The sequence below is a fragment of the Hyperoodon ampullatus genome (genome assembly GCF_949752795.1).
Source record: "Hyperoodon ampullatus genome assembly, chromosome: 1".
Classification (NCBI taxonomy): domain Eukaryota; kingdom Metazoa; phylum Chordata; class Mammalia; order Artiodactyla; family Ziphiidae; genus Hyperoodon; species Hyperoodon ampullatus.
The window spans coordinates 117,857,482-117,876,137 of NC_136914.1; the positions used below are offsets into that span (position 1 = coordinate 117,857,482).

The 18,656-nt window shown below is 51.2% G+C and overlaps 1 protein-coding gene across 1 annotated transcript in view; it reads right to left on the minus strand.

Annotated features, from left to right (window-relative positions):
* The window catches only part of GPR137B (G protein-coupled receptor 137B), a gene marked incomplete at both ends in the record, with an annotated part of 52,326 nt that extends 41,434 nt beyond the window's left edge, over window positions 1-10,892 (minus strand). Inside the window, 2 exon segments of the mRNA XM_079699129.1 lie at window positions 10,480-10,880; window positions 10,883-10,892. Of these exon segments, the coding sequence (XP_079555255.1) occupies window positions 10,480-10,880; window positions 10,883-10,892 (411 nt within the window).
* Between the last annotated feature and the right edge of the window lie 7,764 nt (window positions 10,893-18,656).

An 18,656-nucleotide genomic window follows, 5' to 3' on the forward strand; every position in this document is an offset into this window, starting at 1 on the left:
AAGGGCGGGGCGATGTCTCTATGTCTGCAGACACTGGCCCTGTTTTTAAAGCCACAGAATACATAAAACAGATAACCAACAAGGACCTATGGTACAGCTCAGGGAACTCTACTCCCTATAAGGGAAAGGAAGCTGAAAAAGAATAGATTTATGTATATGTATAGCTGAATCACTTGGCTGGACACCTGAAACTAACACAACACCATGAATCAACTATGCTTCAATGAAAAATAAAATTTCCTCAAAAAAAGCCATGGAACCCCATGAAAGAAAAAGGAGTATGCTGTCCATGCCAAGTCATTCTGGGTGCAGCAGCCTGGAGCCAAGGCACGTTCTGTGTCCCCACCTGGGCAGGTGTGACAGGCCCCCAGGGAGGTGACTGGCTCCCAAGGTCAGGTCTTCACCCTGTCATCTCCTGTCTTTGAACTTGGCAAGTGCGTGGTTCAAGGAGTGAGTCCTATTCACTGCCTGGCCTCACGCTGACCGTCGGGACAGAGGACCCCCAGCACTTAGGCAAGCTGCTTTCATATGTGATCTCAGGACCAACAATGATGCTGCCTCTCCTCTGAACTTCTGTAAAGCCCACAACTCCCTGGAGGCATCCTCAGCCTTCTCCCGCTCTCCTGAGAGCTCTGTTGCCCTGTCCTGTCCTGTCCAGCTGAGCCAGCACCGGAGAGCCCTCCTCAGGCTCGTGTGTGTGTGTGTGTGTGTGTGTCTGTGGTGTGTGTGTGTGTGTGTGTCTCCCCTATCCCCACAGTCAACCGGAGAGCCCTCCTCAGGCTCGTGTGTGTGTGTGTGTGTGTGTGGTGTGTGTGTGTGTGTGTCTCCCCTATCCCCACAGTCAACCGGAGAGCCCTCCTCAGGCTCGTGTGTGTGTGTGTGTGTGTGTGTGTGTGTGTGGTGTGTGTGTGTGTGTGTGTCTCCCCTATCCCCACAGTCAACCGGAGAGCCCTCCTCAGGCTCGTGTGTGTCTGTGTGTGTGTGTGTGGTGTGTGTGTGTGTGTGTGTCTCCCCTATCCCCACAGTCAACCTGGGAGCCCCACGAAGGCAGGAGCTCAGCCTCACACTTCTCTGCCCTGTAGTCTCAGGACCCCTTTGCAAATGATGAAGGGATGAGGTCTCATGGGATACAGGCGTCTCCACCTGCCCCCTCCCTTCCTGAAGGCTCCTCTCCGGCTCCAGTTCCCAGGGGTCCAGCCAAGCTCCTCTCTCCTCCACCCACCCCAGCGGCTCACCAGAGCCTCCCTGTCCCTATCAACTGAACTGCACCTCCATCCAACATCACCAACACCCGCCAGGCCATCCCGCAGGCTCTGCGCTCCACACTGGTCAAGTCAGGCCCACAGGTACCACCCACGATGGGTAGCAGCACCCTGGTGGGCGTGCCTGTCCAAAGGCCCTCAAGGTCACCTGATGACACACTGAACGCTGGCCTTCAGGCGCCCTGATTTTTCCTGTATCATCTCTTGCTACCCAAGCGTCTGGGTTCAGGGGCGCACAGCTGGCCAGACTGCCATGAACCTGCCTTTTTTTTTTTTTTTGGCCGCGCTCGGCTGGTGGGATCTTAGTTCCCAGACCAGGGATTGAATCCAGGCCCACGGCAGTGAAAGCGCCGAGCCCTAACCACTGGACCACCAGGGAATTCCCTGAACCTGCTTTTTTGCTCACCCCTGATAAACTCTCCTTATGCTCCTGGGCCTCAGTGTCCCCTGTAAGATAAGAGGGTCAGTACAAATGTTCATCACGGTGACTTCTGCTTTCAAAACTAAGACACGAAGTTCCCAAAGGGATCCCAGCCCCACAGGGATCACTGCAGCCTTGCTTCTAAGTGGGGGTGGCCCTGACTTGTAGGGGAGGAGGGGAGGGACGTGGGCCCAGCCGCCGCCAGGGCAGCCCAGGTCACCTCACTGGTGCAGGTGGAGGTGAACAACGCCCATCAGCCTCCCTGGCAGGCGTCTCCCTCTGCGGGCGGGAGGGCTGTAGCCACACAAGGTACCATGATCGGTAGGATGTTTCTGAACTGCTCCTGCCACGACGGCAGTTCACAGCTTACCTGCCAGGGCCCTGCCCATAACTGCTCTAAACGCTTAACTAAGGTAAAGGCTTAAATAAGGCAGCACACCATAGCACGGAAGATACATTTCTCCACCTAGGAAGCTTAGCTGGCTTACCAGCCAGCTGGGCCCCAAGGCTTCAGGCTTTCGTGTGGCTGCAGCAGCATTGGGCCATGGCTCACCACTGGACCCCAATCATCTCGGCAAATGATGTACAAACTACAGAATAGGTAATGAAGATGCCTCAGGCGTTTTTTTCCCTCCAGAAAATAACTTTCTGCCTTGGAAGGAAGGACAATTCTGAGGTTTCCTGGAACTCTTGCCCTTGCTGGGAGCAATGTAGTATTTTTTATGAACTACATGTTTGTGTCTGCCCCAAATTCACATGTTGAAATCCTAACCCCCACTGTGATGGTATTAGGAGGTGAGGCCTCTGAGCACTTAGGTCAAGAGGGTGGAGTCCTCGTGGGTGGGATTGGTGCTCTTATCAAAGGGACCCCAAGGAGCCTCCCTCTGTTCCCTACCACGTGAGGACCCCACGGGAAGCCGGCTGTCTGCAAGCAGGAAGAGGCCCTTGCCAGAGCCCGACCCTACTGACACCCTGCCCTCAGGCGACCAGTCTCCTGAGAGAGCGAAGTGTCTAGCATTAGTCAGAACAGCCATCATCAAAAAGTCTACAAACAATAAATGCTGGAGAGGGTGTGGAGAAAAGGGAACTCTCCTACACTGTTGGTGGGAATGTAAACTGGTACAGCCACTATGGAGAACAGTATGGAGGTTCCTTAAAAAACTAAAAATAGATCTACCACACAATCCAGCAATCCCACTCCTGGGCATATATCCAGAGAAAACTATAATTCGAAAAGGTACACGCACCCCAATGTTCATAGCAGCACTATTTACAATAGCCAAGACATAGAAGCAACCTAAATGTCCATCAACAGATGAATGGATAAAGAAGATGTAGTACATATATAGAGTGGAATAGTACTCAGCCATAAAAAAGAATGAAATAATGCCATTTGTAGCAACATGGATGGACCTAGAGATGATCATACTACAGAAAGTAAGTCAGACAGAGAAAGACAAATATGATATCACTCATATGTGAAATCTAAAAAAAATGATACAGAAAAACTTATTTACAAAACAGAAACAGACTCACAGGCATGGAAAACAAACTTATGGTTACCAAAGGGGAGAGGTGGAGGGAGGGGATAAATTAGGAGTTTGGGACTGACAAATACACACCACTATAGATAAAAAAGATAACCAACAAGGACCTACCGTATAGCACAGGGGACTCAATGTCTTGTAATAATCTTAAATGTGAAAAGAATTTGAAAAAGAACAGATATATGTATATGTATAACTGAATCACTTTGCTGCACATCTGAAACTAACAACACTGTAAATCAATTATACTCCAATATAAAATAAAAACTTTTTAAAGAAAGAAAAGAAAGCAATGGATTGTTAAAAAAAAAAAAAAAGAAGAAGAAGAAGAAAAGAAAAGGAAAAAGAAATTCCCGGTGTTGAAGCTGCCCAGTCTGTCATGTTTCATTGTAGCAGCCAAACAGACTCAGACAAGGTCAGAGAATGCTCCCGTATCCTGCCCAAGAGGACTGCCGGTGGTACCTCCTCCAGGGGAAGGAACGTGGTGACAGAAACTGCTTTCGGAGAGCGAGACTCAGGTCTTCTGCTGCACTGCCCCCAACTCACTGAAGGACACTGGATGGAGACACCTGGGATAATGACCAGGACAGTGAGGGACAAACCCACATCCCATCAGAAGCAATGAAGGGAACTGAGAATGTCCCACCCCGAGCAGGGAGGACCCAAGAGGAAGCAACATATGCCGCCAAGTCTGTCACGGGAGGGGTGACACCGCTCCACATGGCCCCAAGGGCTGGGGCCAGCCCTCCCCCAGCTTCACTTTTCCATCCTGGTGGTGGCCTGGACCCCAAGAGGCTGCCGTGAACAAAGCAGGGCGAAAGGATTTGACTTACACTTAAATAGTAGCAAAGCCATTGGTTCTGTTTAAAGCGTGTGTCCTAGAGGGAGAATTAGAGAGATGACGGAGTGAATTAAGCCCCCAATCTTCTACCAGAAACATCTTGCACCTGGTGTCACCACTGTAAGGACTGTCGCTAAGTCACATGGGCCACTGGCACCATGGAGACGGAATTTACATGGTCTCTTCTTCTCCCTGTTCAACGCCAAGTTCCCTGAAAGCAGGAACTACGTGTGACCTTCACCCAATCTGCGCAGCCTCCAGGGAATAACGGGCAGTCAGAAGCACGTGCTGAAGCAACCTTAGTGTCCCTCTGCAGATGAGTGGGTAAGCCAACTGTGGAACACACTTGTGAAACATCAGCCAGCCTTAAAAAGGAATGAGCTAGTGACACACCCTACGACACGGATGAACCTCGAAAACATCATGCTAAGTGAAAGAAGCCAGACACGAAAGGCCACTTAATGTATGGTTCTTTTGATGTGAAGTATCCAGAACAGGCCAATCCACAGAAAGCAGATCGGTGTTCGCCAGGGACTGGGGTGAGGCGGGGAAAGGGAGTGACTGCTTAATGGGCGTGGAGGGTCTTTTTGGAGTGATGAAAATGCTCTGCAACTGAACAGAGGTGATCGCTGCATAATAATGTGAATGTACTAAATGCCACTAAGTCATACACATTAAAATGGTTAATTTTACGGGACGTGAATTTCACCCCAATTTTAAGAACATACTTGTCGGGTGAGTGAAATGCGTCTCCAAGTTCATGTCAGTAGACTGTGCGACTGAAAGCTGGGAGGACCAGGACCTCTGTGTGGACAGTGATGCCGTCTCATCAGGACAGGGCTGTGGTCCTGCCGGGGCTGGGCCCACAGGAGCCAGCCGGGCTCACATTCGGCCCACGTCCCTCCCTGTCTGCCCCAGGTCAACACACAACCAACAGACCCTCACATGGCCTGATGGGCAACGTGACCTCTGACGGCTCTTAGGTCTGGGGAGCGAGGAGAGCAGCGTGTGCAGACGTTTACCCTGTGCTTTACAAACTATGTAGCCTGACCGGTGTGTCTGTCATTACAGGTGACATCACAAGATGTCCAGCCCAAGGCCCCTCGTCTGTGTCTCCCCAGCTCCCCCGCGCCCCACAGGCTGGGACAGGTCCCCCCTCCCCTGGGTGCTGTGGGTGGCATGTGGCTCCCGGCACTGCCGCCTCCATTTGTCTGTCTTTCCCTATAGTCTGCGGCCCCTCAGGGCACAAATTCCAGCTTACTGTCTCTGAGCCCAGACACCTGTGTGCAGGTGATTGATGAGATCTGTTCGCTGAGTGAACGACACTCTTTAACCACAAGCTGAGAAGCCACGGCCTGTTCCCAATGCGCCCGAAGGACCTGTCACAGTAAAAATAACAGCAAGGTGGGATGGGAGCTTGGTGACACACGCCGGCTTTGTCCTAACCTTGCGCCGAGGACCAAGTTCAGCCTGCAGCCTGTTACCGTATGGCCTTGAGCTAAGAATCGTTTTTATCTTTTTAAAGAGATGTTTAAGAAAGAAAAAACAACATGCAACAGAGACCATATGTGACACACAAGGCTTAAAATACTGACTCGGGCACCGTCTGGACTTCCTTTCCTGCGTCCTCCACGCCCAAGTTTGAGGAAATAACCCACTCAGAGGAAAACCACTCGGACCTCCTCTGTCCTCAGAGGTTAACAGGCTCTAAACTTTAGCCACAGGATGAATCAAAAGTAAAATATTTACAAGCCTCCACAGACCTCTGGGGGTGCCTATGTGCCAGGTATGGTCACCTGTGTGCTGAGGCCATTTCCGTCCTGAGATAACAGACGTGCCAGACCTATAACAGGGAAGAGGCTTCTCTCCTCTCCCTGGAACTGCAAGGCGATCAGGAATCAGTGGATGAAAACAGATCCTGGGATCACACACTATGATGTTTCCAAAAACCTGACACTCTTAGGGATGTCATTCGGATGAGTGGCATCAATTTCATCGATGCTCTTCTCCAATCAGCCCAGCCCTCACTGCTCCACCTGGCACCTCCGAGCTGACGTCTCTGGGGGCTGGAAGATGGGGGCACATCACAGCCCTCTGGCGGGAAGGGCGCTGCCGCACACGACCCACCTGAGCAATGAAAAGGGCCTTAGGATGATGCTCTCTTTCTGCCTCCCTGCTAGTCCCTGCTCATCTGACCCAGGGAAAGGCAGGGGAGCAAAAGGATGCAGCAAAAACCTACAGGCGTGAGGGTGTGTGGGACCAGACCCAGGCTCCAATGGGAATGGGAGCCACAGGTCTGGGCTCACAGCACAGGGACAACACAGGGACAACGCTGACCGTTCTCAGCTCAGCCTCTGCTGTTGAGAATTTGCGGCTTCCTGGTCAATGGGCTGGAGCTCAGATACGCTGAGAAGAGGCTAACTGTTCCCACGAGTGTGGAGGCCGTGAAGGAAATCTGGTTCCCCTGACGTTGGCAGGCGAGCCCTTCGGCATTGAAGCCACAAGAGTGGGGAACAGAGAGAACAAAGAGCTAGTGCTTGGAGGACAGATCTTGGGAAATCGGGCTGTAGAACTGGAAAGCTTCTTCTTGGGGGGCAGGTTTTAGAAGTAAAATTAGGAAGTGACTTCCTGGGGAGTGCTGGTGGTAGATGGTAGACTGAACGCTAATAAAGAAACTTCTCCTGGTCCTGCGTGTGTGCATGTGTGTGTGTGTGTGTGTGTACACACACACACACACACAGAGCTCTGGCAGCTGTGAGTCCACTGAGTGACCACGAGGAGCCGCTGCCAGGGGCCGGGCAGCCACGGTTGGTGCAGAGGTGAGGATTCCCGGCCCCTGTGCAACTGTGTGCTCCTAGCTTTGAAATAAGGTACTTGGGGACCAGCAAAGGCTTCCTAAGTATGTGTTCCTAAGCTTCTTAGTTCTTCATAATCATCAAGAGGCCTAGAAGCTTCCCTCTTCACAACTCCTACATTAGGGCCTGGCACACAACAGATTCGGTAAACATTTCTTGATTAAATTGACTGCCAAGAGCCACAGCGAGATCCACTTATGCCTGAGGTCACCACCTCCCTTTTCCTGGTGGGGTGGAGACAGGGTCCCTGGATTAGCCTTTCAGCTGCCTCCTCGTTCCCGGTCAGAGAGATGAGGACCAGGATGTGTTTTGAGCTGCGGGGTGTTGTGTGCAGCAAGCACTCTTCCTGGCTCTGCGTGCCTGGCTGGGGGACCCAGCACAAGTCACCAGAAGCCCCAAGGCCTCGGCTGCCTCATCTGCAGAATGAAGGGCTGGACCCCGCAGTCCCTTCAACTCTCAGCGTTGCGAGCTACAGCTGTGAGGAACTGGTGACTTCCATCCTCCCCGCGATGGGAGGCCCAGGGCCACTGCCATTTGACAAACATAAAAGTTGCATGTTGGTGGGAAAAATTACTTCAATGACACAGTGGGCTGATAAAGGGCCGAGCCAGTGCTGGGGCCTGACGTTCAGGACTGTGGTTTGGCCAGGGCCTGGGCTCCGGCTGTTAGGAGGTACAGAAAGAGCACCTTAACTGAGGGAGAGGAGGGGCCGAAGGACACAGCACAGACGGCACCTCCTTTAACCCGCTCCAACCCTGGGGAGAGCACTAGGGCTGCCCTTGTCCTGCAGCAGGTCGGTAACTGGCCCTGGGAGACATGCCAGGGGCCGAGCCAGCTCTGCCCACAGGGTCCCTGCTCCTTCCACTCCAGGTGCTGCCCGGATTCACAGGCCTTTGCTGGCCCACCATGAGCCCCAGGCGCCCACAGTAACCCCCCTGCAGCTTCCCTGCCGCACTCTAAGGCGCAGTAGGTGCTGGCTCCTGCCTCAGTGTCCAGTAATCACACCACCTCTTCCCCACCGAGAGGCCTCACTTCTCCTTTTCCTTCCTCAAACCAGCCTGTAACGGCAGGAATCTGCCCCAGGGCTCAAGACAAGGCTGAACCAGGGGGCAGCTGAGCCCGCCGCATTCAGTCACACCCAGGAACAGGAGTCTGAGGGCCAGACCCCAAATTAGGAGAGAGAACAGCTGGGGGAGATGGCTGCCCAGGCGCCGCTGAACTCACCCCCACCATGGCCCTTCCCCCCACCCCCCCACCCCAGACCCTCCACCCCAGCTCTGCAGACAGACCTGCCTCGTGCAGGGCTGCCCTGGCCCAGAAGCTGGCAGCCTTGGCCTTAGAGCCTCTGCTGTACAGCCTGGTCTGGAGGCAGGGGGACTCCTGGCTCCAGGGCTCACTGGTCGTGTGACCTTGAGTGAGTCATACAACCTCCCTGACCCGCCTCCGAAAAATGGGGACACCATCCGTACTTCCTTCAGAGGGTTGTTGGGAAGAATAAATTAGACAAACCGCTTAGAACTGTGCCTAGCACACAGCACATGCTTCTTCATTGTTAGCCGCTAGCCGCCACCCTCTGAAATCGGATTTATGTGCTCTAAGAGGGGGCCCAGGCCGCAGTAATCCTTAAAGGTCCCCCAGCCATTCCAGTGGTTGAGAACCCTGCCTAAGAGAAGGCATGTGGGGGGGCGGGGAGAGGGGCATCTGAGAAGGGAGTCAAAGGGCGACCCCTTTATAACACCCCAGAAGTATCAGATTATTTGCCAGGAAGCCAGAGAATGGCTTCTCTGCCAGGGTCTGAGATGCCACCAGTTAGTACCACTTTCCCCTGCCAGCCACCCTGGAGATATAAAGAAAACAAGTCCTGACAGTTACAAAGAAGCTAGAGTGGTGGCTTGCAGCCTCTTGGCTTGCAAGGCTGTCGGCCTGGTCACTCTTTCCCTCGCTCAGCATTTACTCACCAGCCAGCAGATGGTGCAGAAAATGTGAAGCCCTGCCCCTAATCCAGCTCTGAGTGCAGAATTTGCATGTGAGTGCCAGAGAGCCATGGCAGTGCTCTACGCTGTCCTTTTTTTCCTCAGAAAGGGAACAGAATAAAGATCTCAATATGCAATCAGATCATCGTCACAGTTCTTAAAGGAACATCAACCTACCTGACTTATGTATCTTGCTGAAATCAGCCCTTTCCATCCAATGAACAAGCCGGAGTGTCTGCAACGTAGCTGACTGCCTGAACTGGTTTTCAGGTTTAAAAGTTGTATTTGGACAGATGCTACACATTACTTGTGGACTGGAAAATATGCTGATACACTGGACCGAGGAGAAGGCTTTGAGTATAGATCCCTTTTGATAAGATTATAATAGCTACTAAAGAGTACATATGTTAGTTTTTAGCCAAAAGTATTTCCTCCAAATTTTCAGTCAGGGGCTCCCAGTACACCAGGGCAATCCGTTTTCTAACTTTTCTTTTTTTCTTTTTTTAAAAAAATCAACAGCATTTTCTTTTAATAAATAAGGACACTATTAAAAGGAATGGAATGCTTGCTGGCACAAAGCCTCTACCTAAGCGACAGCTCTTAAATTCCCCTTACCAGGTGACGTGGTTGGTGCCTTCCCCGAGCAGGGTCCTAGTGAAAATGGACATTTTAGTGCTTGGAAAGCTAATGAGAAGCAGAGATGACGATGATGATGACGACGGTATTGTGCTATTACACCTTTATGCAATGCTTTACACAGTATTTGCAAAGTACTTCCCAATTACTGTACTTCATTAAGTCAACCGTCACAGCAGCCAAGTCAATTCGCACGTTCTCCCACTAGCTTATTAACAATCTGCCTCCTAAAACGACTCCCGTGTGCCTGTAAAAGGGCCCCAGCAAACTTTTACGGCTTTTTCTCGGGGCCTCTCAGATGAGCTCAGAGGGCAACCCTGACCTCCCGCGGCATCAGCTCAGGAGCTGGGTGTTGCCCCGACTGCTGTTTAGCAATCCTGTGGAATGAGTTAGCAAGCTGCACTTCAGCAGGGCTCCCACTCTGGAGGCTCAGAACATCCCATCCAAACCAGGGCAGTCCCACCCTGCCTCACAAAGCCAGTGTCTAGCCCCAACCTGGAGGCCAACGTGCAGGTGATCTTTCCGGGCTGGGGGTTAGAGCCTTTGGGATGAGGGTATAGAGGGAAAACTCTAGGGTTCGAGTGTCCCTGGGGGGCACACCTCCCATCAATACCGATTCTCCTGTGAGCACGGAGATGCTGCTCCCCGCGCACGGAGGACCATACCCACTGGGTGATGCTGAGCTGAGGGCAGAGGCTGCGGGTGGCCTCCAGCTCTCACTTTCCTGTTCCTTCTCCTTCGTCTCCCTTGGGAATGGGAGGGCGTTACCTGGGACAAAGGCCTGCAGGTAGGACAGGGCTCGGACCACCCCAGAACCAATGTTTCTTCCCCGGACCCTCTCAGGCCGGTGGCTCTGTGAGCCGCCCCGGCGGCTGCCATCGCCCCCTCCAGGTGAGCGCCCTCCAGGTGCCTCCCGCCCGCGGGGGCGGCCTCCCGCGACTCACCTGCGTGAAATACAAGTTCATCAGCGTGAGGGTGAAGAACTGGAGGCACACGGGGAAGCAGTAGAGCAGCCAGAAGACGAAGGGGCTGAGCGCATTGGCCGCCACGAAGTCTTTGAAGTAGAAGGAGAAGAGAACCGTCCGCAGGGAGGCCCAGAAGAGGCAGAGGAAGAGGAAGACGCTCTGGTAGCTGAGCCGCTTGTGGCGATAGCGCAGCACCAGCCAGAGCTGCACGTAGATGAACAAGAAGAGCAGCGAATAGAACACGGTGTAGACGATAGTGAGGCCGAGCTTCACGTAGGGGGGTACGGCCGGGGTCAGCGTAGGCGGCAGCGAGTCGTTGCGTAGGGGGTCCCACGGTGGGGCCTCCATCGGACCGGGGGCGCTACGGCGCGGCCGGGGCGCTCGGGCTTCATCGGGGCTCGCGGCCGCCGCCGCCCCCGCGGGGGTCTCCGAGCATCGCGCTCCACCCAGAGCCCAGCGACCGGAGGAAAGAAAATAAGCCACACTTCCTCCCCCGGCACCACATGATTCACTGGGGCGGCCTTTGTCTGCGATTGGCAGCGCCGCGCCCGCCGCCCCCGCGCGCCCGCCAGCCCCGCGCGCCCGGGCTGTGCACCGCGCGCCCCTAGGAGTCCCGCCCCCCGAGCCGCGCGCCCCCACGTCGCCCCCTGCCCCGCGCTGCGCGCCCCCCGGAGCCCCGCCCCCTGCCGCGCGCCGCCACCCGCCCCGCCCCCTGCACTGTGCGGCCTCCGCGCCGCAAGCCCCCACCCCGCCCCCTGCCCCGCGCCGCAAGCCCCCCGGAGCCCCGCCTCGTACCGCGCGCCTCCGCCCCGCCCCCTGCACTGCGCGGCCCCCACGCCGGGCGCCCCCACCCCGCCCCCTGCCCCGCGCCGCAAGCCCCCCGGAGCCCCGCCCCCTGCCGCGCGCCCCCGCGCCGCTCGGCCTCCCGACGCCCCCCGAACCGCCCGACGGGTGCCGAGTCGCCCCCTTCTCCTGGGACGGAGCCCCACGCCTCGCGCTCTCTGCTGATGATTACTTGTTGTTTTGCAGAAGTTATTTTATTTCAACAGCGACAAACGTTGCAATCTTTTTAAACATTAAAAATAAACTTTACGACTCTGGGGCTATGAACTAATTGGCGTTTTTCCTTGAAAATGTCATGCTGGGGTGATGTTTATTTCTAAATCCAGAAATGCCAAAGACAGGGTTTGTGTTTTTGAGGTTAAGTTTGCGTACGCAGAGTGAGGAAAAGAATGGTCCCTATGGCTGCCGCCTGGTCTCGGTGGTAAGCGGGGCTTTTTTCTCCCGGAAATCCTCATAGTGCGCCCCACACGGTGCTCCCTCGGTGGGCTGGGGGATGCTTGCCCCTCACCTCCTAGGAAAGCAGCTGGTGCGGCGGGCAGCGCGGGGGCGGGGCAGCGGAGGGAGGCCGCGGGACCTTAGAGAGCTGGTGGCCGCTCTCGGCGTGCTGCCTCCCATTCCAATCCGGCCCATCCAGCAGGACTGCCTGCCCATCAGACAGACAAGCTCTCTCGTTTGCTGTGGCTGAGGGGTCGCTCTTCCGAGGCTTTGACTGAGTTTACGCCCCAGGGAGCCTCTCTAGCATCACCTTGGCGGAGGGGGGGCGGGGAGGGTGGCGGGAATCGTAGAGTGCTGTGGGCAGAGAGGGCTAGCCAAGCTGCCGTCTGGGAGCACTTCTAGGCAAGCAGTTCGGGTAAACAAAAGAAAGGGACCCGAAATCTCCAAGACTCCAGTAGTATCTTGTGATTTATTTTTTCATCTCAAGTTAATAGTCAACTTCGTGCCTAATTGTGTGTTCTCTTTCCTTAAACGAACCCGTCCTCCCCCACGGTGGAGCCTGGAGCAGCGCTGCTTTTCCAACAAATTATTTAGTGCTTACATCCTCCTAATACATTTCAGGTGCTTCATCAGGGCCAGGTGTGCCTTTGGTGTCACGCTCCTTTCTAGTTCCTCTATCCTTTCCCTCTCTCACTTGCCCCTCATTGTTCTGAGGATAAAGTCCAAACTCCTACCCTAGCTAGCCTCCCAGACTTGTCTCTTGAGGTGTTAATGAGTGTTAACACCCCTTAACTCCCGTTGCCAAGGAAACTCTTTCAACCCCTTCTTCCAACAATTGGCCAAATCCCATTCATTTGTAAGGGGGTTACTTCCTCCAGAAAGACTTCCCAGACCACACCTTCATCCACTCAGTATTAGTTTAGGAGCACCACCTGTGTGCTTACAGAGCATCCTTGCATAATTGTCACTCACCCCACTTGTTTATAAGTTTCCTTAGTATAGAAACATGCCTTGCTTATATTGGTCTTCCCTGTGCTTGCCTGGACAATCAAAAAAATATCTGTTTATATTTTATTTTACTGAAAGAATACAGTGTCATCAAAGGCCCGTGCTCTGATATTTCTCCTCCACCATGCAAGACCTCTAGTCACAAGACAACCTTATGATCCAGGATGGCTGCTGGCTCTGCAACCATTGCATCCACCTAATGCCAGGATGGCGTTAGGAGGAACAGGTAAGGACTAAGGGGCACCTGTTCTCTCTCGTTCAAGGAGCCTTCCCAGAAATAGCACACAATGCATCTGCTACTCATTGGTAGAACTTAGTTACCTTAATAAGATAGCTACAAGAGAGACTGGGAAATGTAATTTTTATTCCATATGGCAATATGCACAGCTAAAAGTCAAGGTTCTGTTATTATGGATGAAGGGGAGATGGATTTGGGGAGGAACTAGCAGTCTTCACCATACTTGCAAAGCAGCCCCCCAAAATGTCAAATGTCGACAGTAGTCTGTCCCTTGACCACCCAGCATCAAATGTGCTTCTCACTATTCTTACAATTCTGAAAATAAAAACTATATAAAATAAAAATGATCCAATTAATATAATGCAATATTCCTTATACAATTGAAAAATACCTTCACTCCTTCCTCCAAAGGGGTCACACTGAAGGATCATTTTCTGTGTCCAGCTTGAAGTCCAGGATCTCTGGGTGATAGTAATTCCTCCTTTAATTCTGCCACAGTCCCATCTTGATATTCTGATCACAACAATTAAATTGTTATGATATCTTTCACTAATTTATCCTACATAAAATAGAAGAAAGTTAAAAGTAAAGGATAATTAGTTTAAATAGATATAAATATACATATAACACAGCAAGGAAGAAAATATAAGTAGAAGTTAGAGTTCTTAGTTTTGCAGTTGGTCGCAAGGCTTTAATTGGTGTATCATTATGTCAGTTTATGACTCCGCTCTTTGATGCACATTACAAATCCCCCTTTCCCTTTATCAAGAATCTTAGCTAATCAGGGGATAACCCTTAGGTCTGAGGGATCTGAGTATGTTAAATTTTTTAACAAAACATTGTTTTTCACTGGACATGCCAGTAACATGAGGCATCACCATGGCTGGATTCTATCTATTGGCCTCTTTTATTTTTTTAAATAAATAAATTTATTTATTTATTTATTTATTTATATTTGGCTGTGTTGGGTCTTCATTGCTGCACACGGGCTTTCTCTAGTTGCAGTGAGCGGGGGCTACTCTTCGATGTGGTGCACAGGCTTCTCATTGCAGTGGCTTCTCTTGTTGTGGAACGTGGGCTCTAGGTGCAAGGGCTTCAGTAGTTGTGTCACTTGGGCTCAGTAGTTGTGGCACACGGGCTTTGTTGCTCCGCAGCATATGGGATCTTCCTGGACCAGGGCTCGAACCCATGTGCCCTGCATTGGCAGGAGGATTCTTAACCACTGCGCCACCAGGGAAGTCCCATATTGGCCTCTTTTGCCCATCATATAACAGCAACCTTGCATCCCCTGATTGTCACTACCATCACGCTCTTTTTGCACTCTTACCCACTGGCATAGGGAGTCTGAAATAGCCAGGGTCTCAGTTTCAATCTTAAGGGAACTATGCTTGATTTCCCCTGGTGGAAGAATTCCTTGCTGATTGCTAAGACCGTCAAACTAGCAGAGCCCAGAGGTAAAGGGAACAGAAACAAAAAAATTTGCAAGTGGGTCATTGGATGTATTCATGAGAGATGCCATCCTCTTGGATCTATAGCCATGTATCCTGGCTTCAGAAGAAGCAACACCATACATTGGCCTTGAGTTCAGAAGATATTCTATGTGCTATAGGACAGTCATACTGTCTTTACAGATGTGTCTTTCAGCAGGCACTATAACTAAGTCAACAATTAGTCATTCCACTATTCTATAAGGCCAGCTGCTACTGAGGGACAGAAATTAACCCACTGCATTTCTTTTTCTGGTGTAAAGTGAGACCTTGGTCAGAAGTGATACTGTATAGGATACCATGATGATGAACAAGGCATTTGGAAAGCCCAAGGATGATAGCTGGGCAAAAATAGTAAATCCAAGTTCAGAAGCATTGTCTATTCCAGTGAGGACAAATTGTTGATCCCCTCCATGAATAAAGAAGTCCAATCTATATAATCTGCTTCCAGGTGGCTGAATCTGGTACCTTTAGGAAGAACTCATAGTTGGTTAGTAAATGCTGGTAAGGAGTCAGGTTAGCCTTGAGAGGGGAAGTCTAGATTGTTAAAAACATGGGTGGTCTCAGTCTCTGCCTGCACGGTCACTGTGTCCATAAATCCATTGAATAAGCAGTGGGCCAGCTGGGGAGAGAAGTTGACTTACATCCATGGGGCATGTTAACCTGTCCTCCTGAATATTGAGACTCTCCAGTGTAGTTGGGTCTTTTGCTGAACCTGACTTGGTGGCTTAATGGATCAAAAATAACATCCAGCTCAAGACGGACAGCTCAGACTGCATGGATCATGCATTCAATCTCTTCTATGGTGCAGTAGCGAGCCAAGGAAAATAGCTGTTTGACAAAGAAGGTGTGTGTTTGCTCCAAACACTAATAGCTGATACTGTGATTCTCCTAACACGGCTTGTCACAAGCACCATACATCTCTCCAATCTGCCGTTGGAGCACCAATTAGATCCACGGAGTCGTAGGTGGCAGGACAGATTGCACCACAGCCTGAGCCACATGGAAAGTCTCTTCTGCCTCTGGGCCTCTCCTCAAAATTAACACCCATTGAGTCACCCAGTCTGAGAAGCACAGGCGAATGGGACAAATGTTGCTTCCATAAAGAGGGCCATCAAGCATTATATCTCTCTTTCCTGTAGGAAGTGGCATAAGGTGCAACAGTTCATCCTTCACTTTGAAGGAGACATCTCAACCTAGACCACTGGACCTTCCAAAAAGCTTCCCTAAGGTCACAAGCCTCTGTAGATTAGTGAGAGCTATTTCCCACACAAGAATTTGCATGTTTCTTACTAATGTTATCGAGAATAGCTACTATTCCTGCTCTTCAGATCTTCAAAACATATCATCAGTGTAGTAGTCACTGTGTCCTAAAGATGATGGAGGTGATTAAGATTTCTAAAAATCACATTGGCATAATCAAGTTGCTGTCAAAAGCAAGATGGGTAGTCATCCTTGCCAGATGAGACAAAGCAGCATTTGGAGATTTTTGCTCACTGGGAATGAGAAAAAAGCACTTTCCTCAGGGGCTGTGTGGTTTGCTGTATTGAAGTCACCACCTTATGAAGTTCATGATAACCCATTGTCACTATCCCGGACCTGTCCATCTTCTACATCAGTCGGACAGTACAATTGGGATGTTGCAGGAATTTGCCACTTCTGTAGCATTCAAGTTCAGGTCTAAGCATTGGATATGGGTATAATGTTGTCTGTTGATGACTTAAGTCAGACCCAGAGAGTTTTGGTTTGCTTCTGTCATAGGAGTCATATAGGGCCATAGAGGGCTACTCATCTGTTTTGGTTCTAGGGACCCATGATCAATTTGTTTCTGCCAAAGACATCTGATGCGCAGACAGTTCTGAGTCCCAGGCTGACCCTGCGAATGGTCACGGTCACCATGTCTTCTACCAAGATGACCTTGCCTCTTCTGTTGGTTGTGCCACTGCTGGCCTCTGGTGCCTGGGATCCTGGCAAACATGACAGAGTCTGTTTAACTCCAGCAGCTCTCGACAACATCCCTGATGTACATAAAATAGCCATGACAGTGCTTTTGAGAGGTGGTGGCCTTTCCCTCACCAAATGTATTTCTCAATGCCTTGATGAAGGGAGTATCTTCTGGTCACTTTCAAGGGACAGAGTTAGGGGATTGGTGGGTGGGTCATACACAATATATTCACACCAACCTTCCCACTTCCTTGGATCCCTGCTCTTACATGATGCCAAAGAAATGCAGGCATCTCAACTTCTTTTGGTATGGATTACCAGGTTTCATAGCAAGAAGCAAACAGTTAGGGGGCTTCCCTGGTGGCGCAGTGGTTAAGAATCTGCCTGCCAATGCAGGGGACACGGGTTCGATCCCTGGTCCGGGAAGATCCCACAGGCCGCGGAGCAACTAAGCCTGTACGTCACAACTACTGAGCCTGCACTCTAGAGCCCATGAGCCACAACTACTGAGCCCGTGAGCCACAACTACTGAAGCCTGTGTGCCTAGAGCCCATGCTCTGCAACAAGGGAAGCCACCGCAATGAGAAGCCTGCGCACCGCAAAGAAGAGTAGCCCCCGTTTGCCGCAACTAGAGAAAGCCCGCGCGCAGCAGCGAAGACCCAATGCAGCCAAAAATAAATATATAAAAAAAAAAAAAGAAGAAGAAGAAGCAAACAGAACCACTCTTCCCGCTCCAGGAAGCACATTGAACTGGAATCTCTTGGAAAGGAAACATTCTGTTCTTCCCTCCCTGGTTTAGCACCCTCAGAATTAACTCCCATGTGTTTTACTGATAAAAGGAGCAAAACCGTGCAATTACTTTGGTGTATCAATCTCCTCCAGCCAGGTCTGGCTTTACAACATGAGGGATATGTTGGTACCTAGCTCTGGTTTTGGTCTGAAGACACTGAGAAAAGGGGAGGTCCAAAGGGCCTAGAATTCCGTTTACAAAATGACTTCCTCAGGCAAGATTGTACTAGGTCATCAAGGAAGTGAGGAAGAGCTTCTTTATACAGAGGAGGGGTTACTTCGGAAGCTGTGTGTTCTGAGTCCTCAGGCCACCTGTCCCCATTCAGAATCTCCCAGTTCTCACTCTTTCCAGTCAGTCCCCTAACTATCCGTGAGAGAAAAGAGGAGGTTGTGACTTCAACAGATATTGTAAATCAGGAACCCAGAGAATCTCCCTTTTGGTTTAGTTGTGGTTGCAAAAGATAAGATATGCTTTTAGCATAGTCAGTGAAAGTCCCTGGTTTTCAGACTGCCTTGAACTAGAATTTAAGACTCTGCCAATCACTTCTTAAGCTTTCCTGCCTTAGCATCAACCACTCCACCCCACAGTTTTTGAATCCGTTGTGCCTTTCATGCTGTTCTCTGGCAGTAACCACTTGGTTTCTCAATGCCTTAACTTCAGTGGGACCTTCACTGTGCTGGGTGACCTTCATGCAAGCCACTACAAGTGACAGTGTGCCGTGAACTGTCTTAATACTACTTGAATTTTCAGTGTCCTTAGATCCAACCAGACCAGACAATCAATCTCAAATACTCCCCTATTCCCTGAGGGTATTTTGCTGCCACCTCTCCTGATTGTCAGTTTCTGTATTTCTCAGGATTCTTGATTGCAAGCAAAGGAAATAAATTTTGTTGAATTTCTTTTACCCCAGTCTCTGCCTTCGTCTTCACATGGTGTTCTCTCTGTGCCCAAATTTCCTTTTTTTATGCAGACTCTGTCATATTGGATTACGACCCCCCAATGACCTCATCTTTTATTATTATTATTAAACTTTGGTAAATTTAAGCAGAAAAAGAATGTATTAAAAGGTACTTTATGGGCTTCCCTGGTGGCGCAGTGGTTGGGAGTCCGCCTGCCGATGCAGGGGACACGGGTTCGTGCCCCGGTCCGGGAGGATCCCACATGCCGCGGAGCGGCTGGGCCCGTGAGCCATGGCCGCTGAGCCTGCGCATCCGGAGCCTGTGCTCCGCAACGGGAGAGGCCACAACAGTGAGAGGCCCGCATGCCACACACACACAAAAAAAGGTACTTTATGTAGCTCACGAAATCCTCAGGAGTTCTGGAGGAGTTTGGAGGCTAAGAAAGAATGACACCCAAAATAGTGCTGCAGAACTGGTTCTGTAACAACACTGCTGCTGCCACCCCTGGCTCA